The sequence below is a fragment of the Sander lucioperca genome, chromosome 20 (assembly GCF_008315115.2).
Source record: "Sander lucioperca isolate FBNREF2018 chromosome 20, SLUC_FBN_1.2, whole genome shotgun sequence".
Taxonomy (NCBI): domain Eukaryota; kingdom Metazoa; phylum Chordata; class Actinopteri; order Perciformes; family Percidae; genus Sander; species Sander lucioperca.
The window spans coordinates 13340563-13367738 of NC_050192.1; the positions used below are offsets into that span (position 1 = coordinate 13340563).

Sequence of the window (27176 nt, forward strand, 5' to 3'; positions counted from 1 at the left end):
ATGATCAGCATGTACCCCTATCTTCTCTATTCATCAACTGGTCTCCAAATAGCTGCTATGTATTCACTGTGGCTTTGTTCTTTATGTGTATTGCTCTTCCTTTGTTCTCGCAATCTCTTTACATTACATTGCATTTATATGGTACCCAGACAAAGAACTGGGATCACAATGTAAACAACTGTAAACAGTTTAAAAGAGATCCACCATCAATGTGAGTTTTTCCTATCCACACACTTCTCCTATATGGCCCACTTTTCACCACAGGTATATAATCACTAAACTGTCAGTTAAAAAAAAAAGTTAATCAAATGTATCAGCTCTTATATATATGAAACCCAACCAGGTTGTAAACACAGCGGGCCTCCTGCCTATGAAGAACATCAATGACACATTGTTACTCATCACTGTCGTTTAGAGGCCTTTGAATAAAAAGGTTAATGAAACAGGGCTGTTACAGTGATGATCACTGTAAGGCTTGCTATTTTTTTGGATATTAGTCTGCTCAAATGCTGCTTTTGTGCTTTGCTTTGTGTGTTTATAGCACGTATGTAACTATCTGCCACTGATAGTCTGATACATACCAGCCTGATTGTAACTATATTGCTGTTGTTCACACACGACGGGAACCATTTGAATGAACTCTGTGTTTTAGGGGGTATTTCTTTGGAATTCAGTCTCTGGGGATTGTAGCACCATTGTCCAGGCAACTGAAAACCCCACACAATATGCTGACAGATCACTGAGCCATAACTGGCCACTGCAATTACTGTATGCCATTCAATGCATGTGTATCTATGTGCTCTTGCATATATGTGCATTTCTTTTTTGATTGCACAAAGATTGCAGACCTCATCTGGGACTTTAAAAAATCTGATCTATTTTCCTGCTTTGCTTTGATGCAAAAGTGCGACTGAATTTTGGATGTTTGGAATACATTGGAGTTTATTGTGAAAGGAGCCAAATGACTAGCAGATCGGCAGTAGTGTCTGTTAGGCTTTAGAAAGGGAATTCCTGGAAGAGAGATATGAATCAGACTATCAGAGGAGGAGGAACAGAAAACATCCCTACATTAGATGGATGACTGATGTACAGTACTTCAAAGCATTGTTGCAGTATGTTTTCTGTCTTCTGTAGGAGGCCTTTCATGTGCTAAAGTTGGTCTTGTATGTCATGTGTGTGTTTATGTGCCTTCGCAAATGCATGTGTGGATGCATGTGAGGCGATACTGGCCTCAAGGTACAGGCTGCCTTCTTCAATACCTAAGGAAGAGAGGTTGCCTCAACATGATTGCCTCCATGATGTCATTTTTAAAAAAAAAATCTGTTGCGCGCAGCAGGGGGATATAAAACATGCTGCAACAATGCAATGATAGGTTAATTGTGGACATTATCAGTATTAAGACATGAAACAACTTTTAAATCAGTTTAAAAGATACATTTGTATGCAACATTTGCATTTTAAAAACTGATTATACACAGCTAGCCCTACAGGTAGTGAGAAATGAACTGCTAGTGTCCCAAAACATCAATCAGCAGCCCAGATTCAAACCACAGAAGCCCCCTTATTCTGGATTATATATTAGTAATGTCAGCATTTATGAAAATCCTGCTCAAAATACAGCATACCAGATTCTTAATATATGACAGATGTGCAAAAACTGTGCAAAAGGTGACTGCAGGCAAAACTTACCTCATACCAAACAAGATTACAATCCTGAATTTATACAGGATTTAATAAGTATCATTAATCGTCCACACAGGACCCTGAAACAAGATTTATTTATTTCAGGAAATTATTTATTTCCTGAAACACTATAGGCATAATAACATGATGCATTTTCCACAGAAGACTGATGACACTGCTTGAAAACCAGTTATTTGGTTCCAAGTGTTTCAATATATGGAAGTCTGCTTTTCAGGAGGTTAACAGCAAAATTGCAGTTCTACATTTTGTGGGTTATGTATGATACAAATTGCTTGTTATACACTATTCTGAGTCTACTATATGAAATCACATAAACAGTGTGGTGTTAGGACAGCAGTACGTTTCAAATCTGGTGTTTTCTTAAACTGTTATCATATACAGCATTGCGAGTAATACTACAACTCAAGGTTTGTTTGTCTAATATCCATGGCAGAGCCTGTGAGTCACAGTGGAGAGAGACAAGCATAGCTTTAGTGTGTTGTTGGGTGGCGAATGAAGCCATGCGAAAATGTCCACAAATTCAGCCTGCTCTGCTTGTACACACTGTGGCAATCAAAGACAAATGCAGTGGTTTGTTTACCACTGTCATTCTGTCTGTACTAACACACTCAGTTCAATCTCACAACAGAACCTAGACATGAAACGAGCGGAATGCGTGAGACACGGAGAGAGCACACAGAAAAAGAGGAAGGTGTCAGGGCAGCAGGGACACTAGCAGGCCAAAGCTTGGGAGAGCAGCAGTGATTGGTTTGGACCACCCATCTGGATTGGCTGAGCGCCTGGGCTGGCTGGACTGCTGTTTGCCCGATGGACTGCACGGATGAATGAATGGAGGGATAGAGACAGACAGTCCCGTGTAATGATTCAGATTGATGGAACAATGTGCTGGAAACATTAAATAAGTCAATGGAAAACACACATGCTATCACACAATTACGAGTCATTCCATATTCAGTGTCTCAGTTCAGCAAGGCTCAGGTTCAGTTCATCGTCATGTGTTGTTCACGTCTCCCAACATAAAACTCTAAAACAACTCTAAAAAAATGTAGGCATGTTAACCATAACTTCATAACTAAGAACTGTATAATAAATTACAAAAAATGGAATAATGCAATTTTACTTTTTAGATATACTGTGTCGCCTGGATCCACTTACAATCCATTTCCAGCACAGTAGCTATCGTTAGATCACACAGTTGGCAAAGAGTGAGTAGTTAGATTGATGTATATTGGCTAATTAGATCAGTCTTAAAAAAATGCTTATTGTTAACTACCAGCTAATAGTTTAGGACTTTTTTTTTTTAATTATTACAGGTTGACTGCACTAAACCTGTTTTAGATCTGCTCTGCATGCTCAACTAGCAGTCTGATTTACACAGCAGAGGCCTACTTTAAATGAAATTAGCTAATCAAATGAAGCCTCAGACTTAAATTGTGTTTTCTATTTGACCTGAAAAAGGTATCCCTAAAAGGACAACAGTCACTTGATTTTTTAATTCACCCCTATAAAAGCTCAAATGTAATGTACTGTAGTTAGAAAGCTAATTAAGGAGGCTTTTTTTAAAGTTGTTTCGCACGGAACTGTCATTAACATGCATAAAGGAAACACTAGCACCTTTCACACAGAAATTAGGCAAGATCTGCCGTTATGCCAGATTTGTTTAATATCACAGAACCAAGCACACGTCACCTCAGTGTGTGATTTCATAAGATTTCTGGCATTCTGGGAGCAAAAGAGGCTCAACGTGTAACGCAACAGCGTCTGCGTCTGCTCGGCTAGTGTGTGTGAGCCGATCCGAACTGTTAATCAACCACGCAAACCCAACCTGACCCACAAACCACATTTTTTTTTGCATTATAGTAGCACAGTTTTCAGTAGAGAGAAGGTCAGAGATGGCCGTAGCGCCCGCGTGTTTATGTGTTTGAGAGAGGGAGAGAGCGAATGGAATGCAATGTTTGGATACTTGGAACACTGCTTTGTCACTTTTTGACCCTCCTGTGGGTCGACTTGCGCGTTGTAAACCATAAAACATATCATAATCCCTCAAGGTGGGGAGGCGGGGGTTTCAAGGCCACCAAGATAGCTATTCACAGCATCCAGAGACATGGAGGGACCTCCGGGAAAGACATTGTGAGGCGTTGGTATGAGACTTGGTATGACACCCCTGGGAAGAATGGTGATTAGTAACGAAGAGGATTGACTACACTCTTGGGCATTTGTGGAAACATACTCATAACATTGGCTAATGATTTTGAAAATGCTACTTATGGTAGTGAGCAAGTAAAGATGTTGTAGTTTAGAAACTTTAGTCTTGTTGTCGTTGGAATTATACTTTTGCGATGATACACACACAAACATATCTGCTGAATTTACGCAGTGACGGGCCAATTCTCAACAACTCATTGTGCGGCCGACCTGATTGGTTGATTCAACTTCCTGTTAGGAGGTGGGACCAAAACAGCCACGTGAACGTCTTCGAATAACACCTATGCAGAGGTTGATGATGACAGGAAATGTGTCAAAAAAGGTGTTTCCCACACTGCACAGTGGTTTATAACACTCTCTCAGAGAAATTCTATTTATATACAATTAATTTGCAACAGAAAATGCATTTTGAAGGAAACGCTATGCTGACCGGATAACAATTTCTATTAACATTATGAGAAAATGTTGTTAAAGCTCCACTGTGTAATGTTTTGAGCTGATTCTTAGCAAAAAAACCTTTGTTCTTTCACAAATATGTGCTCATTCATGTGTAATTACTTCCACCAACTAATAAAAATATTCTCGTAAGCGTAGAATCTGCCATTCAGAATCATTCAGAATACATACAAGCGAGTCGCTTGTATGTATTCTGCCATGTTGCGCCTCCATCTTTAAAATACATTAGCCAAAGAGGGACATACCTCCGCCTTTCGCACTTTTACACTCAGTGGCACCGTGACGAATGCCAGGGGGAGATTACTCGCGACTGCCGGCAGATTTGAAAGCCTGTTGAAGATGGAGGATCACCCTGATACTTTACTAACATTAGCTTGCATTCGTTTGGGAACCTGAAAGCTGATGTTAGCAATGAAATGGTACCAAAATAATGATAACGTAAAACTATCATTACACTGGAAGGAACACTCACGGATGAAGTCGTACTTCTTGGAATAATACGGCCACCGTAGGAGTTTGAATGCGCTTGGAATGGGAGGGGCTAGAAAGTAATATTCAGTTGGTTGTCATATACCATTTCACCGCTAGATGGGAGAAATTCTTACACAATGTAGCTTTAATTAACATATCTGACGTCGCAAAAATGTTGATACTGACTGTATCAGCAAAATGTTCACTGACAGCGTATTTGTTTTGTTTCCCAGCAAAATAATGCAATGACTAACTTATTTAACCTTTTTTTGGATATGTTTAGTCAAAAAACAATTTAGTACTATATATACAAAATTTCTTGGGGAAAGGGTTGTACTATGAGACAGAATTTTACAACTCACAGTGGCAACAATGTTATCTTTCTTCGCCTTTCGATCATCAGCAGACATTATGAATACAGTGTTACAATGTTACAAAGTAATCTACCAGGAATGTTTGCTTGCACAAAGTAATTTAGATTGAAAACCTGACTGCACCTTTGCCATTAGTGATTCCAGACTATGCAATTGCTTGAGTTTTTTTTTTTTTTTCACCTGCCTTCCTTATGTTTTCTTTGCCTAAGCTTTTTGTTCTGCATGCTTTCTTTAACTTTGATAGTTCATGTTCTATTTTTGTAAAACTTAGTGAGGCTGAATTGTTATAAATTTGTTGTACTTCAGCAATTTGTTTTTTGGATGTGTTTGGCAACTCAATTCTCAATTCCAACATCAATTAGCATCTACAGTATGTAAGTAATATTTATTTATAAAGCACTTTTCACAGATAACATCACAAAGTGCTTTACAATGACATAAAACATACAAGAGAATATAACCCATATTAAAAACTCGATACACAATTAAAATGACATAATAATACATAAAGTAAAGATGGGTCTACCAAACGCATGTCCAAAAAGCTATGTATTTATCTAGTTTTTAAAAGAGTCCATAGAAACAGAAGACCGTAAGGGTGGAGGCAGAGCGTTTTAAAGCTTAAGTGCTAGTGATCCAAAAAAAAAAATCGATCACCACGGGCTGAATGTTAACGTGCTTAAAATAGGAAGGGACACTTCCTGTCGACAAGGAAGAATTTACAATAGCTGAAACACCAGTGCCAATGCTTGGTAAAACTCTAAACTCTAAGAAGAGAGAAGATGGCTTGAAAGATTAATTAATTAATTAATTAATTAATTTTCCTAATCAAATCCAATAGATTGTGTAAACTCATAGGTTAAAAAGAGTCCAGAACAGTAGGAGATTGAGCGGGGCTAGAGTTGGGTGGGCAAGTCCCAGTATGAATACTGGACCTAATAGCCATTACCTCAAAGATCTTATCAACAAAGAAGGTAAGGAACTTGTTACAATCGTGGTGACAGTGTTAAACAGTATCAAACAAAAATCTTAGGATTTTTTTTTCAAAGAAGAAATTAAGTTAGCAAAGTAAGCAGTCCGGGTTTTCTTCACAAGTGTATTAAAAGAATTACGAAGATCTTTGAGATACAGGCGATGCACCTCTATCCCAGTGGCTTTCCATAATCGTTCTGTCCTGCAACACTTCTCTCTCAGGCTACAGACAGCGTCTGTCATCCACAGACAAGTCTTGCAAATAGCCCTAGTCCTAACCTTGAAAAGTGCTACTTAGTTCAGTCACATGGAGCAATGCTCATTGAAAGATGTACATACTGTATGTACTGTATGCAAAATCATATTCATTACTGCTTCATATGAAGATAAAATCCTATAAAATATATTTCAAAATGTGGCGATTAGGTTTTATGTGGATAAGATCAGTAAGAGCAGTAAAGTGTTCAGTGACATGACACGTAAAAAGGTCATTGTTCCCAGTGTGTTAAGAGACAATGACTGTGAGTCAGTCAATTATCAGCATTAACAGCACAAGCCGCATCAAGCCCTGTACTCTATACTCACACTCTTATCTGTCCCAATCTCTTTACATTTACGGCTTCCTTCCCCTCGACCACTACGCCAAACATCACCAGAATGGGTTTGTGTCCTGTGGCAGCAGTCCTTTAGGCATTTGTTACAGTTTTTATGGCAGTTTATCGTTCTTGGGTGGCAACATTTTAAATATGATGGAAATGGAAACTAATGTGGCATTCACACCATTTCGGCTCAACAGGAAGCACATGTAAGCCTCTGATCTATATCTATAGATATAGATATAGATATATCTATATCTATATATATATATATATATATATCACAATTTTTCGAATCCACTTATTGAATCCAAATCCCTTGTTGAATGTTTTCAGGTTTACCTTTCAAAATTTACTTTACTTTCAAACTTAGGTAATTAAAGACTAAAAGCAGTCTAAAAAAAATAGGACTAAAAACTTAAAGATGTTTCATCAGCTTTTGTTGGCTGAGAAGGCAGAAACACTACATCTTTTAGTGGCAGACTAATACATGTTCACAACCTATAGCTTCAACCTGAAAATGAGATTTGCAGCATGATATATTCATTGTTTTAAATATATCTGACACCTTCAATTAACAGCTGTAGCCTACTGCACTTCCTCATGTACTTACTCTAAATGCTAGAGGTATTTAGTTGATCAGGAGATTCTTAACTTGGCATGAGATGATCAGCTGTATATACATTCTTGGTAGAAGAGTCACCATTCTGTGGGTCCCACAAAAAACAATGAGTTCAGTGATATGATCATATTGTCATGATATAATTTCACTGAAAGTTGACAGACAATAAAATTTAACTCTCTCTCTGTCTACATTTATATTACAGAACGTCACAACTGTGTGCCCTAAAGTAGAATTAGTGCCTTCGTCCATAACATGCGTTTTGGCTGTTGCAGCTACCTACTGTACGTTCAACCTTTGATTCAGTGCTGCTTTCTTTCACCACTGGTCCACACTTCCTCTGGTACTGATGCCATCACGGCTAAAAATCCATGCACCTAATACAGCCATTCATCCAACCAAGCGCTCAACCCTGGATATCACAGGGGCCCCTGCATACTCCATTGCCTTTATAAGATTAATGCACTGGATGGAGCAGGTGTCTGCCAAAATTCCATTCCTATTTAAACCTCCAGGCCCATACCAGCAACCTAATCCTATTAGGCCTAATTGAGTGAAGTCGACAGTCTTTTTCAGTTAAACTAAGTTCACGCACTAATAGGATTCAAAAGGGGGCATAAAAAGGTACAATGTGTAGAGAGTAGTAGTGTTAGTGTGTGGCTGGGGAAGTGGACAGTGTGCATCAGGGAGCGAGGGAGCAGGGACTGTGTTGGGACCAGTAGAGGCTTCCTGCTGGGTTTAGAGATCTGTGTTTAAAAAGAGGGAGGGAGTGGGCTGGAGGTCTCCCTGGAGGCTCGATAAGCTCAGAGGGGGGGAACAAGAACAACATCATTGGTATTCAGGAACCCCTAGTGTGTTTGTGTGTATTTGTTTTTTTGTATGCACAAATACAGTCACAGTAACTACACCGTAATCGCAGTAGAGAGTAATAGAACAAAAAAAGGAAATGGAAAAAAAAAAAAGATGTCTAAAAGCATTAGTGGAATTCTAAAACAAGGAATGTTCGTACAGTAGATACCGACAGAACATAGCCAAAAGCATTCACAGCAAATAGATAAAACGTTTTTGGACTTTTTATGGGATATAAAAAAAAGCCAAATCAGCACTTTCTGTCTTAATTACTTTCTCATTATTTATACTATGATACAAACTTGCATCAAAAACTTCCTAGTAAGAAAGAAACCACAAGTGTGGCCGGGTTGGCTCAGTGGGTAAAGCAGGCGCACATATACTAAGAGGTTTATGCCTCGACGCAGAGGTCCAGGGTTCGAATCCGACCTGTGACAATTTCCTGCATGTCTTCCCCCTCGCTCCCCTTTCTCACCTAGCTGTCCTATCAAAAATAAAGGCAGAAAAGCCCCAAAAAATAATCTGAAAAAAGAAGAAGGAAAAAAGAAAGAAACCACAAGATAGGATCTACAGTGATACGTCCTAAAGCCATAAGACAATAGGAAACTACAGACTAGATGTTCATTGAATCCTTGTTTTTGGCTTGTGGCTACTACATAATCTTATCAGGGCCCTTTGTTAACATCTCTCCCCCTATGTCCCCGCTGAAAGACAAGTTTTTCCTCCGAGGCAGACTGCACTACTACTTCTTTTCCACAGAAAGAAAATAAGAGAACAAAACTGAAACAGGAAGAATATGTACCGCATATACCTGAATTAAAAGGTCACATCAAATGCACTATATCCTGCACCTATTCCCATAGTGAAGATAAGTGCAATATATTTCTTAAAAATCTAGAAACAGTGATGCGACTCACTTTCGTCCTAAATTGAGTAATGTGTTTCCAATGGCCCGTTAAAACTGGCTCAGACTGTGAAAAATCCAGAGACAGAAACTCTTTTCAGCCCTTATGGGAACTTTGCAAACAAGACTTCACTCAGTTTAAAGATTCAACGTTTGTATTTTCTGAATGGTGTAAATTATTAATACATTTGCTGTGATTAGCTAAATAGTAGAGGGTGTAATCATCCATGTTTTAATTTTTTTTTCTTCCAAATATCAAACTTATGTTTGTAAAAGGCATAGTTCACTTCACTGAGCTTGTAAAAACTGAACAAAACCCAAAGTGTAAGTGGTTTAATTAGTAAGTGGGTGATTATGCGCAGGACTATTTCTAAGCTAACCAGCTGCTGGCTATACATTTTTATTTAGCATGCAGACATGAAAGTGGTATTAACCTTGTTATAAAACTGTTGTCAAGAACGTACATAAACATATTAAAGCTGGCTGAAGAACAGCCCCTGTTCTTACACCCATGCAAGAGCATAAAAAGTGCTCTTATGACACCTTGTAATGAGTCGTTTCATTCAAATAAGGCTATTTTAATGGTTTTAGTGGCTTCATTAAAAATGCGTGTGCTGAGTGATACTAAGCAGTAATGATAGTCAAGGCCCCACACACACACACACACACACACACACACACACACACACACACACCAAATTAAGGAGGTCAGAGAGGGACACAGTGTTTAGCCAGTGGCGTCAGTGACACAGACATGGCCTGAGGACATAACCTTTCAGAGCTGCCCATAGCCAGAAGTACTACATGGGACTGCCTTTGAAGAAAACACATCCAAAAGGACTTGAGAGACAAAAAGGTTAGCGTAGGCTTTCAGTGATCTTACGTTGCCTTCTTTCATGAAGGACAAATAAGACAACAAAGGGACTTAAGAGACCGTTGACATCTTACTGGAAGGGAAAAAGCAGATGTCATCTGGGGGTTTTAAAGTCATAGCAGTGAGTTAACAGAATAATAATTGTTTTATTATTTTATGATACTGATATCTCACAGCACTGCTAATTTTGGCACTTCATTTAGTTTGTCTTTTGACCAAAATGTAAATTTGTCATATCAACAAAAACGTAAGACATTTTAGCCAAGTTTTTGTGAGTCAAATTTTTTTTCACTTTAAGTGACATTAAAATATCAAGTAAAAGTCATTTTTTTGGAAGAAGAATAACACTGATACTTTAATTTCAATCAAGAAAATGACACATAAATCAAATAATGTTATTTTGTACCAGAAACCATTTAAATTTACTACTTTAATAAAAAACATTATTCCAATAGTTAGTGTTATCCCCCGTTTTTTTTTTTTTTTTTTTTTTTTTACAGCTGTGCAGTTTGCCCTTAACAGGCCTTTTGTGATACAACCCTCCATAGCCTTGGTTTAGATCAGGGGTGGCGAACCTGTGGCTCTTGAGCCGTATGCGGCTCTTTGCCTGCTCCTGTGAGGCTCTTACTGTGTGGCTGGGGGCTGTGTCATTGGTTGATTGTTGTTTTTAACTTTTCTGAAACATACAGTATTTCAGATAAGTAAAAAAAAAAACACATTTGAATGCATCTGCCAATACTGCCAATACATTTGCCAATTATTTTAAAATGGAAAATAATGCAGCAGAGTTTTGATGACAGATTCTGCAACCTGAGGAAAAACAGCAGCCACAGATCACCTTCCTCGTTAACCCTTTTACTGCTGAATCCGACTGTTTGAAAGCCCCTTTAGTGACAAATGAGTGAGAGAGTTGCTTCGAGTGGCCACAACCGAGTTCAAGCAAGACCTGAAAAGGATTGTGGATAACAAAGACTGTCAGGTTTCAGAGTCAATCTAAGTGAGAAAAAAAAACTATGAAAACTGCTATGTATTATGACATTAGATCTGGAAGACACTGTTGCTGTTGTAGTGTGGACGTGCATGTGTTGTGTGGCTTTTTGCTATGGTGCGTTTTTTTTTGTGGCTCTTTATACCTAACTGGTTGGCCACCCCTGGTTTAGATTAAAGAAATCTGAGATAATTTAACCATTAAATGCCATCTATTCTCCTAATCATGTTAAAGAGGATTGCCTTCATAGACGTTTCCTAATCTGATTACATCTGATATCACTTGCAGAATGCCACTGCCTTTGTTTCCTGTGTCTTCATGGGATCTCGTGTAAATGTCAAAAGCTTTTACCTCTGACGCAGACTGCACAACTAGTTTTACCAAAAGCCAAGGAGATAACAAAACAGAAACAAAAACAATATGAGCTGTATAATTGAAGGGCTTTGCATTTCATAGCCTGTGCCTATTCCCATGTTAAAGATAAGTGCAATATATTTTATTAAAAATGTAGAAAACAGTGACTCACAATAGTTCATCTTCATCCTAAACTAAGTAATGCGTTTCCAATGGCCCGTTAAAACTGGCTCAGACTGTGAAAAATCCAGAGGCACAAACTCTTTTCAGCCCTTATGGGAACTTTGCAAACAAGACTTCACTCAGTTTAAAGATCAACATTTGTATTTTTTTGAATGGTGTAAATTATTAATACATTTGCGGTGGTCAGCTAAATAGTAGAGGGTAAAATCATCCATGATTCTTTTTTTTTTTTTTTGAATATCAAACTTATGTTTGTTAAAGGCATAGTTTGGTTAAACATTTATTTTCTTTCTTGATGAGACTTGATATATATATATATATATACTGAATTAAAAATGAAACTATACTTGATGAAAAGCTGGCTGAAGAAGTTATATTATGTTCTTATAACACATTGTAATGTGTCAATACATTCAAATAAGGCTATTTCAATGGTTTTAGTTGCTTCATTCAAAAAAATGTAAGTGTGTGCTGAGTGACGCACAGTATGTCAAAGTACCTGACGAAGATCTGATCAGCGAGAGTTTAACCTGAGAAGACCCCAACTGTCATAATACCCCCTTAAACATCAAAGATTGTCACCGAAATACTATGTATTTGTTGTGTGTTGTGTGTGTGAGTGAGAGAAAGTCCAGTGATAGAGACTGAACTATGAAAAGTCAGGAGGGAGGGGGAAAAGACCCACAGCTTAGTACAATGATAGAACAGAGATGGGGAGGGGGGGAAATCAAAGAATTGGAATAATTGGCATAATTCAAGGTAACTGGGCACAGTCAGGCGGAGTGTCAGTGTTGGGTGAATCTTTTGCCATCCTCAAAGAGAGACGGTCTGCACAATTAGCCACACAAACTCTGACCCCGCTCAGAATAATTAATGAATAACAGAGGGAATAAAGACAAAAAGGCGCAGAGCGGTCTGGTTGAGTAGCGAGCAAGGGTAATACATCAAAGAATGCTGTTAATTGGCCCTGTGGCTTTCATTCTTTGCCCTATTTCTTTCAATTCATTGACTCAAAATAATGGGTTCAGGTTCATTATCAACAGGTCGTAAGCCCTGGGAGTGCCAAAATTCAACAGGAGAGCCAGGGGTGTGTGTGAGTATGCTTGCCAGTTCATGTGTACAAAAATGTGTGTGTAATGGCTTAGCTTTCGCCTGGCTCCTGATGACATCAATCCCACACAGGGAAGAGTTGTATAGTTGTGTTGAGAAGAGAGCAACAGGCAACAATTATTAGGATTTGATTGTGCAAGAGTATACAAGTACAGTTTTTAATTGCGCGGTTGTGAATGCTACACGTGCTGTCACGATGTTGGAATATAACTGGTACGGACAGGTAAGTGAAGCTGACACACCTACTCCTGCTTTCAGATGTAAACGCATTGTTAATGTCTGCATATGTACCTGGGTTATAAGGCCTCAGAGTTGCTTAAGTCAAATAATAATAAATGTATGTATGAAATAATTAAATTTATTTTCAAATATTGCAGATTCACAACTGTGTGTCATGTGCCTATTTGTATGATTTAGATAAAGAGCACCCTTGTTTCTGATAGCTGTAAAAAGACTCCATGTCAAATGTAGGGCTGAATTATGTCAATTTAAATGACATTAGCGTTACTTAAAATAAGTCAACCCTGAAATATCTATTGGGATGACAATACCAAAAATAAACAGAATCAAAGCACAGCAAAAGGCACTGAGACTGATGATGTGAGCAGTCGCCCAACTTTCTGCATGGGTACAGACTCTTAAAAATTAAGTAATAATATTAATAATGACGCTATCGTTATACAATTACAAAAACATTTACAAAAAAAATGAGCCATATCTTTTTGCATTGTTGTTATTTCATTATGGGTATGTCGGCTAACATTTTGTCAGGACAGTGATGATTTGTGGAATTATTTACATTTATGATAAAACATTAAATACTGTATTACACAAAAAGCAAAGCAGACTTGTAAAAAAAAAGTCAACTTTGCAAAGCATACATTTGTGAGAACCTTAGGAACAAACATTTCACTTTAGTGTTAATGTTGATAATGAAAGAATTGGGCTTTAATTCACTCTTACTGAAGCACAAAGTAGAAAATTCAACAGTAGTGTCTTATAACAGCACATCTGAGAGGCTGCTCTTCTTTTTCTTCTTTGTATTTACTATTAACCCATTTATTCCAACTACCTGATATGATACCAGGTCGTGGGACCAGTCATAATGTTTCATTCTCATTCACCTTTAGTTCTGTTTAGTTCCATTAGTGTGTTTAGTTCCATTATAGTGTATGTTTAGTTCCATTATAATGTCTGTTTAGGTCCATTATAGTGTCTGTCTAGTTCCATTATAGTGTCTATTAAGTTCCCTGAATCTTTCTTTATCTGTATGTGACTCTAATTTGCATTTTTTCCTTGCGTTCACTAACTCTAACGGGCAAAAAAAGGTGCAGTTTTGGGACGAAAACCCCAGGTCACGTGAAATTACTCCCACTCACGCACAGAACCAGACACACCATAAAAGAGAGATGGGGCAGGAGGGGTGGTTAACTCAATTACTGTAACTTATTTTTACTCACGGCACATGATTTTGTGAGAAATACCTCACTGCTTGTTACACACTGAAATATTTCAGCCAATCCTCTTGGCCAACCACAGCACAGTTGTTTCCTCTCTCCACTTGTCTTTTTATTGCCATATGAAAGGTTTCCCATACCTGGGTGAGTCATGTCATGCAATTAATACCCTGAAATACGCCTTTTAAGTAAGTCTTTTGGTCTCTGGGGCTCCCCATTGTGATGAAACGATTGGTGTCGTCTCACGTTAGCCTTGCACAGGTGCCTTCTCTGCCTGCACATCAGATCATTAACATAACCAGAGATGGGGAGAGAGGCTGATAGAGATAAAGAGACAGACAGAAAGATTGCTTTAAGTCAGAATGCACTCATGACCTCTGGGTGAGGGGTGTTAATGTAGGCTACTGCATTAAACATTACATTATCATCATGTTGTACTGCAGATAAGAGGATGAGTCAGCAGTTTTTTTGTTATTCTTGCTTGATGGTGTGTTCAAGGATGTCCTCAGATCTAAGATTCTGGTGCATTACATTCAAAAGTTAGAGTATGTTATGAGAATATCGCAGCCAGATAACAAAAAATATATATTTTTTTGCATTAATGAATGTTACGCAGATTTTTTACAAACACAGTACCCCATAAAGATAATATACATTTGACATAAATAGACATAAATGTAGATAGAAGTTCTGCGTGATGGATTATGTTAACCCACAAAGTTTGTGTAAGATGATTTCTATTACATGCTGTAACCAACTGAGACCAATGGCTGTTTAGAACGTAGGAAATCAATCTCAAAACGTATGGTATGCTTCAGAAAATGGTCAGCTGGAATGTAAAGTATATGTAATGGGCTAAAACATGCACAACCACCAGCAAGTTGCTTTAATCCTTAATGCATTTGCACTGTTGCAAACTGTGTCCACTTCTATGTGCACAGTTTGGCTCGTGGCACTCAAATACACAGAGATGAAAATGAGCGGAAATGATTTTTAATTACAGAATTACAACAAAGTTTCATTGTCATTTTTGGTTTACAGATGAGATCTGTCATTGTGAAAACTTCACAGACAACGGGGGAAAAAAACAGTAAAGCAACATTCGTTTTAGTTCATGCTTGCATTATCATCGCGTAAGTGGGATAAATGCAACGCATGAATAAACACTGACTCTGGTGGGAGCAGAGGAGAGTGAGTGGTGTGCAGAGAGGATCTTATTTGTAATTTAGAGAACTGAAGTAGGAGACATTGTGTGACCTGCAGGAAAACCTTTGAAAATATTTGCATATTTATAGGTTTAGAATTTTTCAATGAGGGGAGAAGATGTAATTTTAAGAATGTTGAACTAGTTTACTGAAATTATAAAGTTTTATGTTGTAAAACATGCCATAAGTGGATCTTAAAAATGTATAATGCATTATAAAAGTACAATTGTCCACGTTTTTTATAATCCTACACACTGAGGACCCTATTTTAATGATCTAAGCGCACGGCGTGAAACGCCTGGCGCAGGTGTGTTTAGGGCGTGTACGAATCCACTTTTGCTAGTTTAACGGTGGAAAAAAGGGTCCTTGCATCAGGCGCATGGTTCAAAAGGGTTGTACTTAGTGTCTTAATTAATCATAGGTGTGTTTTGGTCGTAACATGGGAATGGGAGATGACATCAGAGTGTCAATTCCCATTCCCTTTAAAAGCCAGGCGCGTTCGTACCTTTGCGCATTTCTATTATGATGGCGCATTTGCTAAGCAGGAAGGAGAGATTTTCAGGAGAAGAAACTGATCTGCTCATGCGTGAAGTGAACGTGCGAGCAGATCATATATGGCACGAGCACTATGCCACTAAAACTATTTCACATTGTAATATTTTTTTTAGAAATCCTTGCATGTTTGTATGCTGCTTACATGTGTTTGTGTAACAAGCATAGTGTGCCAGCGCTGTGCACAAGCCTAAAATATTTGCACTGTTAAAATAACAATGAAATGCTGCGTTATTGACTTTAGACCTGTTTTTTGTTGGTCAATGGTGCGATCACTTTCTGCTGCCTCAAGATAGCAATGTGCCAAGAATGCACCTGAACACACCTCCCCTGTAAGACCATGGGCGCACAGATGGGCGCAGGTGCATTTGCTATTTAAACGACGTGGGCATTGGACTGGAAATTGACAACTGCGTCGGTCTTAACTAGCAAAGACACTTGCTCTGGGCTTTGCGCTGCACCGGGTGCAAGATAGGGCCCCTCAATGTTAAAAGGATTATGGTCATTTTCTTGACACTGTGGGTGGAGATGGGGGTAAATACAGGGATGGACGGATGAGCAGGGTTTGTGCTTTGTATCTCTAATGCTACTGCCAGAAAAGAACGCAGATTTTGGACAATTCTTCAAAACCCGGGGTTAAATTCAAGAACAGGAAGGAGGATGGAAGCCAATGTTTTTAACATTCACGCCTTGGCAACGACAGCATGGTTAAGGTTAGGGAAAGGTTGTGGTTATGGCAAATAACCTATGGTTAAGGAACTAAAACTCAGATTTAGGTTATGGTTAATGTTGGTCTATGGGAAGCGTATTCCAGTCTCCTGCATTAAAGTTAGACTCACTACACGCTCATCCACCACCCTGACCTCCACATCCTAACTTTGTGCCAACATACTGCTTCCTGCACTGGTACTGTACATTGGCAAACGGATGTAAAACGTGAGGTGCGGATTCGTCCAATATTGACGTTTTTTTCTTGGTATCCTGGGCTGACATCCCACGTGTTGTTAGGTTAAGGCTAGTCTGGATCAACAGAAGTACATTTCCAGGATAATTGCCTGACAGACGTCCCTCACCTTCCGCTCTCTGCCTGTTGCCGTCCTTAAACTCCGTTCGCTACAGGAAACAACAAATTTCAAGCTAGCCACCTACACGCTGAAAATGGCAGGTTTTGAAGAAAATTTGGATCAGGCAACAAGGCAGGTCTGCTTGGTTCTTTTGGAGAATGATTGTAAAGATTTTACTACAGCATTTACTATCTAACTAGGATGTTTTGGGACCGATATTAGAGGATTGCTATGGACGAAGTACACACAACAATACACTGGTAAGCAAATACCAAATCTACGTTTAACCATGTATCCAGCTAATTTAAATAGCTCACGTTACTGTATTGTGTGAACAGTTAACTTCAGTTAATATTGTATGTGTCACTTTCTTTTGTGGGGTGCAAATATTCCACCAAAACAAGTTCCTTCTCAACACTATTTTGCAGAGCTACCATTGCTGTGACGGAGCTTGGTGCCGCCTAAGACGATTGTGATTGGTTTAAAGAAATGCAAACAATCCAGAGTTGTTTTTTTTCCTATCCCAGAATGTATGTGTGATGTAGCCAGACCTTACTCCACAGCGCTGTGGAGATATGTCTGTCAATGTGAGACGAGGTTTAGGCAATTAAAACACAACAATTTCCTTTATGAATGACATGTAGTTGCTTCCTCTTGGTTGGAGGTTAAAACCAAACATGCTGGCTCAATTCTGGGTTCAGGGGGTCATTCAAATCCCGCATGTGAAGTTTGCAAAGGACCAGGTCTGAGATGATGGTGCAGCTGTTTAGTTTTGGCGAACCTTATACGGGGAAAAGAAGTGGCTGGCATGTGCATCTGAGGAGGCGCGTGGTAGTCTACGCCGGAGGAATTGGCAGAAACTCTGTAACACACTTGGAACTGGCAGCGACTAAATGATGGAAAAAAATAAATTGAACTCAGGCACAGCTAATTACCCAATTTACCCGAGACAGCGGGTGGAGTAGCATGATCTAATAAAAGAACCGGAAAATAATTAGATATTGATTATATTAACAAAAAGGGGAAAAAAGATATTTATGTGCTCTATACTACACTAATTTGGGCAGGATGGAGATTTTTCAGTAAAAATAACATTTAGTAACATTTATTCATTTGGAATTTGGGATTGCACATGATCATAATATTGCCTGAGAGGGATTCAAGCTAATACACAGGAACTTTGATGTAACAACAACATGGCCTGGATGCAGGTCAGTATAAAACTGACCAGACCTGCATGTGATCAAAGCCTGAGCTCTTCTCACTTTCATTGCTGGTCTTCCTCTCATACATCGCTGGGGCGAGGAGCACTGGCACTCCTGCATTCATCACAGCAGCTTACTCATTCAAACGGTAGAGACAGATAGCCAAACAGAGTGAACAAACGGCTCTTTGTCCACAGCACTAACCATTTATGACTAGTTCTGGTAAGGTCAAAGTTGATTTAATTTTCTGCTTAGTTCTCATTAAACAGCTATTGCATTATTTAATTTCCCACAATCAAGTTAACGGAGGAGGGGTAATCAATACATCTCCCCCAAAAGCTTTTGAACAGCGGCTTGCAAATTTAGCCCACAAATGCACTTTATGTTGGTTAGGGAGAGTAGCATCTTCTTTTTTATGCCATGTTGAGCTTCAAAAGGAGCTGTATTGAAATATTTTAGATTTCTATCTATACTATATTCAGCTGAATCGTATTCAATTATATTATTCCTTGTAGTTCTCTTAAGATTTGTACAAAGATAAGCAGGTTTTTAGGAAATATAAACATAACGTTTCCAGTCACTATTCACTGTACTGTACTGTAGCAAAGGGATTCCCATGATTCCCCAAGTGATTCTGGACTAGCTCAACTAAATTTAAAAAAATCTGATTTATGATTTGATTATAAAATATAGCCTCATATTGAGTCAGGTGTAACACCTGAACAAAACAGGTTGCAGTTGAGAGTGCACGACAACTAGTTAGCAAGCAACAAGCAGAGAAGTCTAAACCGTGACAGATAAACAGTTGAAATAGTCAGCTAAAAGTAATTAATAAATGGTTGAAATAGAGAGCTAGAAGTAATGAATAAATGGTTAGTGGTGAACGATAATTGGTTAAAAAGCCAAAAATAGTGGATAGATGGTTGAAATAGTTTGCTTAAAGTAGTAGATAAGTGGCCAATGGCCATTTTGCAGCTTATCCAAATGTCTAGTGAGAATGATTATACTTAGCCCATAATGCATTGTAAAAACGGTACATTTAAGGACTACTGTACTAACTGAGAGCTAAATACCTTTATACATTGCACAGAAAGGGGAAAGGAGAATATTTAAATGACTTCCACTGATGAAAGGAGTGACCTGTGAGTCCCAAAATGCCATCTGATGCACTATTATACAGTATGCTACTATGGAGAATTCTCTACGTATTGTGGAGTGAACAGTGAAATTGTGAATGATTTCAGAAAGAGCTAAAGTATCCTAAAAGCCAGTTATAATGTCCACAAAAACAAGGGGAATCACTCCAGGTACTTATCTCAACTAAGTTTCTTTTATTGTCAAACTCAATGAAGAAGAGTGTTTCGACACTGTAGCAACCCTGACAATGACAATGCACCGGTAGATACGTACACTGGTTGGTTTTTGGTTGAGAATCTCTCTTCTCCCTGACAGTATTATTGGATATTTTTTCAGTCTGGACCTTCAGATCATCTTCATCTGCTGATGGAGGATAGCTTCTCTGTTCTCACCTTAAATCTTAGTTTAACACATGTATATGCAAGATCATTTTGTAACATCAGCACTAGTTTAGAGGTCAATCATGCTCCAGTATGCAACCTAAACAAGTGTGAGATGGAAACTTGAAACCTCCAGCCTCCTAGCAAAAGAAAGCAAATAAAGCTCATTGTCCACAAGACAAACCATATAAGGACTAATTCTTGGAAGGCCAAAGCACATTTCATTTTCTGCTTAGTTCTCATTAAACAGCTCTTGCATTATTTAATTTCCCAGAATCAAGTTAAGGGAGGGGGAACAGGGGAGTAATCAATATACGGTATCTCAACTTCATCTTCCTTATTGAGTTTGGACCATTTATTCTTGTTGGTCTTGTTCAAACAATAACTAAATTACTCCATTGTGGTATTAACTTGCGTTTCAGGCTATATACACCCTGACGTGACCTGTTTTCTTATGTTAGATGCTGTTATACCTCCTCTTTTTAAAGTAATCATGGACTTTTACTAATGTCTTGAATTATTTTTCAAATAAATATCTTAATAAAGTATTTAAAATTGAGGCAATTAAGATAAAAAAACAGCACATTGTTTTATTATCCCTTCATAAAAAGTTAATGATGCAGTAGGTAAGACTTATAAAACTAACTTTCTGTCATATTTGCTGAAACTGACCCTATGTTCCAGTAGAACTACATGAAGCAGGTAATAAAAAAAAAAATCTGGCTCCTCTGGCACCACCTACAGCCTGTAGTGCGATTTGCAAAAATCCACCGCTCCCTGTTCAGATTGACTAATCAGGGCCAGGGGGGTTGTCTAACTGCGAGTCAATCACTGCTCATGCACACACATTCATTCTCCCTTGTGGGGGGAGGGGCTTAGGAGAACATTTTGGGCTTTAGCAGAAAGGGGGGAGGGACTGAGAAGTTGTTGTCAAATTTTTTGGCTAAGTCCTGGATCTTCACAATCCTACCTACAGCACCTTTAACTGCAAATCAAAAAATGTAAAAACTTCTTTTCCGAGTGTAACATAAATTGCTTTCTCTGTGTAGTGAGCATTTTGTCTTTAGGCTGTTGCCCAGACTTGAAAGGCTTTTACTTTGGTGAGCTGGGACTGTCTCACAATCAATCATGTGCATAATTTTAATAAGACTTCATCTTCATAGTTATAGTTGGAGCCCACCGGGGGCTTCTTTTCACTGTCTGCCAAAGTGAGAGATTAAAGTTGTCTACAGTACAGCTTTCTGACATCATTCAGAGGGGCAATGCTAAGCACTGGTCTATCCTGTTCTCGCTCACTGGACAGTGAGGGTCAAGGATGAGGTGCCCCTTTCAGGACCGTAACCACTACAGCAGTTTACCCACAATCATCTGCTCTGTATTGCTCAGCAGCTTTGCAGGCTGTGGCTTGGACCTGCCTTTGAACGGTGAAGATTAGATCCCATTTCCTTTTGTTTTTTTACCTGTATGCCCTTTTATCAATGACTATGTTTTCATACACACAGTATTCCAGTGTTTGCCTTAATTCTAGGGATGTCCCGATCAGATTTTTTTGCCCTCGAGTCCGAGTCCGAGTCATTTGATTTTGAGTATCTACCGATATGAAGTCCCGATCCGATACTTCTATAATAATTCAACTTTATAATACCTCCAGACCGCAGACATACTCGCGCTTTCCGCTTCAAGCTGCTTCCGTGTTCTACTTTGCCGGCATTTAACCAATAGCGTCTCTGCAACAAAGTGATGTCATGCCGCACGCGTTGCTGTTTCTGTGTGGAGTCAAAAGGGTCTAACTCTGTGCCACCGCATAACTATAGATGTGTTAAAAAATAATGAGAATATATATACATATATATCCGAGTCCTGATCGGGAGGTAATGGCCGATTCCGATCGAGTCTGAAACCACGTGATCGGGCCCGATTTCCGATCACGTGATCGGATCTGGACATCCCTTCTTAATTCCAATAAAGACAACATGGCTAATGAAAGTAAATATTCCACTAATATTTCAGTTTACATGTAGCCATGTAAAAAAGGAATTTTTCAAAGTTTTCCAGCGGTGGTGGACTTGTTCGACCGTGCAAACTCAGCCTCCCTCTTTCATTCCTTCAACCTTCTTGAAAAGGTCTCCGTTGTGATATTTGCACATATCCAAAAACCTGTTTATATCCAAGTCTTTCATAACGTTTAAAAGTAAATGTGTTTCTCCTTCCAACCAGAAATGTGGGCTTTTCTTTTGGGCATGAATCTCTACCGCAGCATTGCAAACTGACATAGACTATAAAAAATAGAATGCACAGAGCGGACCATAAGCCATAAACAGGCAAGAGGCCGTAAACCGCCGCAAATGGCAGTAAAAACCCTGATTGAGACACATATTCCGAATGCTCTGTATACATGTCCAAAGAATGCTTCTAAAATCAGAATAATACCGGCATATCCCACGTCTTAAAGCTATAGTGCGTAGTTTCTGTCTCCCCCATGAGGAACTGTAAGTAATGACAACAAAACTGGCGCATCCAAATGATACAAGTCTTCCGTGATCGCGCACCACCCCCACCCCTCCGCCATGCAGTTGCTTGTAACCAAGGAGGACACGCAGGATTAAAAAAAACATGATGGACTGTTCAGAAGAGGTAATTATCTTCGCTCGATTTTCTGCCCGCGAAAGTCGCCGGACGACACCATTTGTAACGGACGTTAATTAGTATAAAAAAGTAACGCACTAAGGCTTTGTTCGGAAAGTGCTATATTCGGAAAAAGGCCTTATTCGTAATATCCAAACGGAATATGCTGTTTACAGTATCAATATCAAATTCAGAATATAATCAATAAATTCAGATTTTACATTTTAAATTCAGTTAAAGAATTACGTGCATCTTTACGTCTTTAGAGTGACCAAGTTTATGTTTTTAGGCTGTCCCAACAAAAATATCAAAGATGACTAAATGCCTAATAGAGGTATGTTTAGACCTGGTGTAAATTTGACTGCTGGACCATTTTTGTCTGTTTCTTTGCCCCAAACAGCCAATTGAGTGTACAGATGTTATTCCAGTCTCTCTTCCTTTTCTTCACGCCTCTCTACATTTATGAAATGTTATAACGAAAATACGTCAGAAAGAACAATTTTGATTGTAATCAACTATAAGTGATTCGAACTGTAACTAATGAAATATGCTCTCATTTGTTAAAATTCAGCAAAACTTTCCTCTTATAATCTGATGTTAACTTCATTAGCTTGGCGTTAGCCACCAAGCACTTGCCTTGCACTTGCCTTGCACGTCATGGCATGATCCTATTTAAAAGATTGGTCATGGATCCTGGTAATCACGTTATAACGAGAATACGTCAGAAAAACAATTCTGATTGTAAACTACTATGAGTGATTCTAACTGTAACTGATGAAGTATGTTCTCATTTTTTTTAAATTCAGCAAACCTTTCTGGGCTATGTTTTGCATTCAGTGTTACGGTATTGCATGTAAGTTAGTCTCGCATTGCCAGACCTTCCTCTACAGCGCTGCGGAGGATGGTTTGGCGAGTCCACACAGCATTCTGGGATGGGAGAAAAACGTGCTCTGGTTTATTGGCATTTCTTTAAACCAATCACAGTCGTCTTGGGCGGCGCTAAGCACAGAGTGGAGCTATGGCGCCTCTGCAAAATAGCCTCGGGAAGGAACTTGTTTTGGTGGAACGTGTACATTCAAAAGTTGTTTTAGTCGTGAAACAGAAAACTCAGATTGGACAGATAGTCTAGATAGCTGTCTGGATTTACCCTGCAGAGATCTGAGAAAAGGTTAACCATAGTCCTCATAAATCCACCAGAGTTTAAAATGCCAACACAAAGAAAGCCCAAGGTAACGGATATCCGGCCTAAATGAGTTAAATCCGGCGGAATTTCCGGAAGTGGAACGTCGTGAATATAGACTACATGTAAGTTAACTAGAGAGATTAGAGAATAAACCATTAGTGACAATACTGATTGATACACACTCAAACACACTCACTAGTTTAGGTGGCATACTGTACACCATACCACAACCTAATCTGTCAACAGGACATCCAAGAAAATGTGTAACCTTCTTTATTGTATGTGTCTCTGTTAGGGACTGTGTGTGCAAACAGTACATGTACATACTGTACACATGCTCCTTTTCATTGCACACAGAGAATTCTGTGCTCTGATTGGTTTAGCAGCATAAATTGTATTATTCCATTTCGACTAATTACATCTCCTTTTCACTGACGGAGAGGACAGGCTGCACTGCATCCTCCTCTGTCCTCCCCCTCTCACCCAACTTTCTGAAGTCTTTCAGTTGACTGAAACTGTTATAATGTAATGTCTGTTATCTGCAAAATTTGAAGAAAATTAGTCAGTAACAAAGTAGAAATACTTTGTCAGTGTACTTTAGTATGTTATTTAAGGTACAGTATGTGTAGTACACACTGTATATTTATCTTTTGGTAACTTTTATTTACATCTACATTTTTAAAGTAAAACTTTTTATATATATATAATATCACTCAGACTACAACTTGCTACAAAATAAACTTGTTTTCTAATCAATAAAATACTATTCTGACAGATCTTTCACTTTGCAACATCAAATTTGTCGCCATAAAATTAAATAAAATACAAAAGAAACAGTTGTTTGCTTACAAAGTAATCAAACTGTTGAGGAGCTTTCCGTCTTTTTTCCTTTAAAGATTTTCTACATAACAATATAATATTGTTTTTATTTTATGTTCGACTAGCACAAACATGCTTGTGCATGCCACAATCACAGCCTTAATACATAAGGACTTGAGAACAGAAATGCAAAAAAGTGGTCGTGAAAACAACAACAATAAACTGTGCTGCTAATGTTTATTACGATGCAGGAAATACATTTAAAATCTCTGTTCGGCCTCCGAAATATACCTAGTGTGTTTTGGTGAGAAATGTTAAATGTAAATCAGTAAAATCATGTTTTTTTTGTTTATTTTTTAAAATCCAAACTCCATTGAGTACCTCAGTCATTTTCTTTCTTTACTCTAAGTATGAAGTCTGATTATTTTTTACATCACTGTTGAGTAGGCTATTTTCATAAATTCAATATTTCATCAAGGTAACAAGTACAAACACACACACGCTCAAACATAGTTTCACGTGTAATCCAGTTAAAATTGCTATAATATTTAATTCATATGAGTCATTAAAAGTGCAGTGGTGCCGTGTCCATTATGCATTCCTTTTCTAGCAGGATAAAACAGTCCTCAGATGTGGGAGCTGCACTTTGAAGTGTTGTCTCAGAAGCAGGCCAACTCTTACAGGAAGTCCCTGATGTTTAAAACATGCCATGCAGGGGGACTAACAAAGGTGAGCACTTGTGGCCTGCCCCAAGATGAGCCAAAAATGGCCAGCCAGGAATTTGGCTAGATCTGATAAATCATGTACACACAGCGGGCATCAAATAAACAAGAAGCAGACAAATATACACGTGGGTAATGATGAAGTTGTAAGAAACAACATACAACACACGGTGATGTGCGTGTACCAACAGATACATGGATACACGTGTCACGATGACACAGCAGACGTGAAGAACTGCTGACATGTTGACCCTCAACAGCAGCAAAATAATTTGGACACAGCAGCATAAATAATGCTCACCCATCCAGCTGACTGAGACTTTACAAGTTATTCATCTTTTTGGTTGTAATGAGAAGTCCCTTTTGCAGATATTACTGTACAGATAGTATCAAGACAGGCATTCTCTATGTAATGAAATCATCCACCATGGACACAAGTGGGACAAATTGCAATTTACCAGCTGAGAGGAGAAATTAGCTTATTGTGCAGTACAGTGTTAAACTTAACCGGTTTGATTTAACGGAATAATTGTGATTCAATTCGCTTTACATTACATTCATCACCCTCAATTTAGGTTATTATGTGTTTATTAAAATGTATCAAAAAATATATAAAAACCTCAGTTAATGTTTGCAATAATCTTTGAATCAGCCGTGAGAATAAAATTGTTAGTCTTCATTTTTCAGGACACAGGGTCATGCTGGATTTCACTTGAGGCTTAAAGCGTAACTCTCGCCAAAATGCAACCTAGTGTCTTTTTGTGAATGTACCCGAGTCAAACTTTCGTTTAAAAGCATATTTAGGACGGAATCGCCACCTTTAAGATTTACTCCATATGAGGCTCCTTTTTCAACTACGAGGTCAATATTGTTTTTCAATAACGACAAAACAAGAAATAATCCGTGCATTTATATGGAACTAAGCTTTAGGAGCTTTCCATCTTTACTCTCCTCCCTGTTATGTTGCATTCAGAAATCTATTGTTTTTGACTGATAAAATGGCTGAGGCCGGAAACAACAAGACCTACGGCGAGTTGTTTCTTTCTTTTTAGTAAACTCTAAGTACACAAACAATGTTGTCAATGCTTTCGTTAAGGTGTAGAGCCCCTGGTGATACTTCGAGCAAAGTTTCATGTTGTGTCGAGCCTTCTTAGTGTTTTAAAAATAGCTATTTTGAGGCTAGCATAAAAGTGCCCCTAGCACTCCCATTCAAAACGCCATTTGACCGAAAAACGAAAATACGGTAAATCTTAAAAGTGGTGATTCCGTCCTAAACATGCTTTTAAACGAAAGTTTGACTCGGGTACAGTCACAAAAAGACCCTAGGTTGCATTTTGGCGAGAGTTACGCTTTAAAATCAGGGACTAATTTACATAGGCCAGGTGAATGCAGGTAGGATAGCAAACCAGCAGTATTGTTAGCTGTGTTGCAGGTGTACATGGTGCAAGCACAACAAAATGGGTGGCAGTAGTTCAATCCGAGTTGGGTTGCTGGTTCAAGTCCCTGTACGTACGAAAGTATGTGTGGACTGGTAGCTGAAGAGGTGCCAGTTCACCTCCTGGGCACTGCCAATGTGCAACTTGAGCAAGGCACTTATCTCAGGGAGCAGCCTCTGCAATCTGACATCTCATCACTGTATTAGTGCATGTGTGTGTATTTCAGGCCTGTGTGTAATGTGTAGAATAACTGTACCAAGCAGAGTGAAAAATGTAAATTTCCCCCTTGCTGGATAGTCTATATCCACAACGTTCCAGTCCCGCGATTGCTCCGTTAATCCGCCAGAAATTCTGCCGGATGTCACTCTTTTTGGCCGGATGTCCGTTACCTTACGCTTTCTTTGTATTGGAATTTTAAACTCCGGTGGATTTATGAGGACTATGGTTAACTGCTCCTCAGATGTCTGCAAGGTAAATCGAGACAGTTAGCTGCTAGCTGTCCAATCAGAGTTTTTTGTGGCACGACTACACACGTACAAATGTTCCACCAAAACAAGTTCCTTCATGAGGCTATTTTGCAGCGGCACTGTGGCTCTGCCCGGTGCTTAGCGCCGCACATGATGATTGTGATTGGTTTAAAGAAATGCCAATAAATCAGAGCACGTTTTTCTCCCATCCCGGAATGCTGTGTGGACTAGCCAGTCCCTCCTCCGCAGCGCTGTGGAGAAA

At 38.8% G+C, this 27176-nt stretch overlaps 1 protein-coding gene and 1 long non-coding RNA gene across 6 annotated transcripts in view; one reads left to right on the forward strand and one right to left on the reverse strand.

The window, feature by feature from the left end:
• The window catches only part of tfec (transcription factor EC), a 49608-nt gene that overhangs the window by 9374 nt on the left and 13058 nt on the right, over positions 1-27176 (forward strand). The window contains exon 1 of one of the 5 annotated variants that reach the window (XM_035996343.1): positions 12722-12885. The exons of the other annotated variants lie outside the window; for them this stretch is intronic. Coding sequence (XP_035852236.1) covers positions 12859-12885 — 27 coding nt within the window. The 5' untranslated portion in view covers positions 12722-12858. Of the gene's footprint in view, positions 1-12721; positions 12886-27176 lie in introns of those variants that run through there. 5 annotated transcript variants of the gene reach the window in all.
• Positions 1-27176, reverse strand: part of LOC116039842 — a 194609-nt gene that overhangs the window by 2743 nt on the left and 164690 nt on the right. The gene's annotated exons all lie outside the window — the stretch shown is intronic.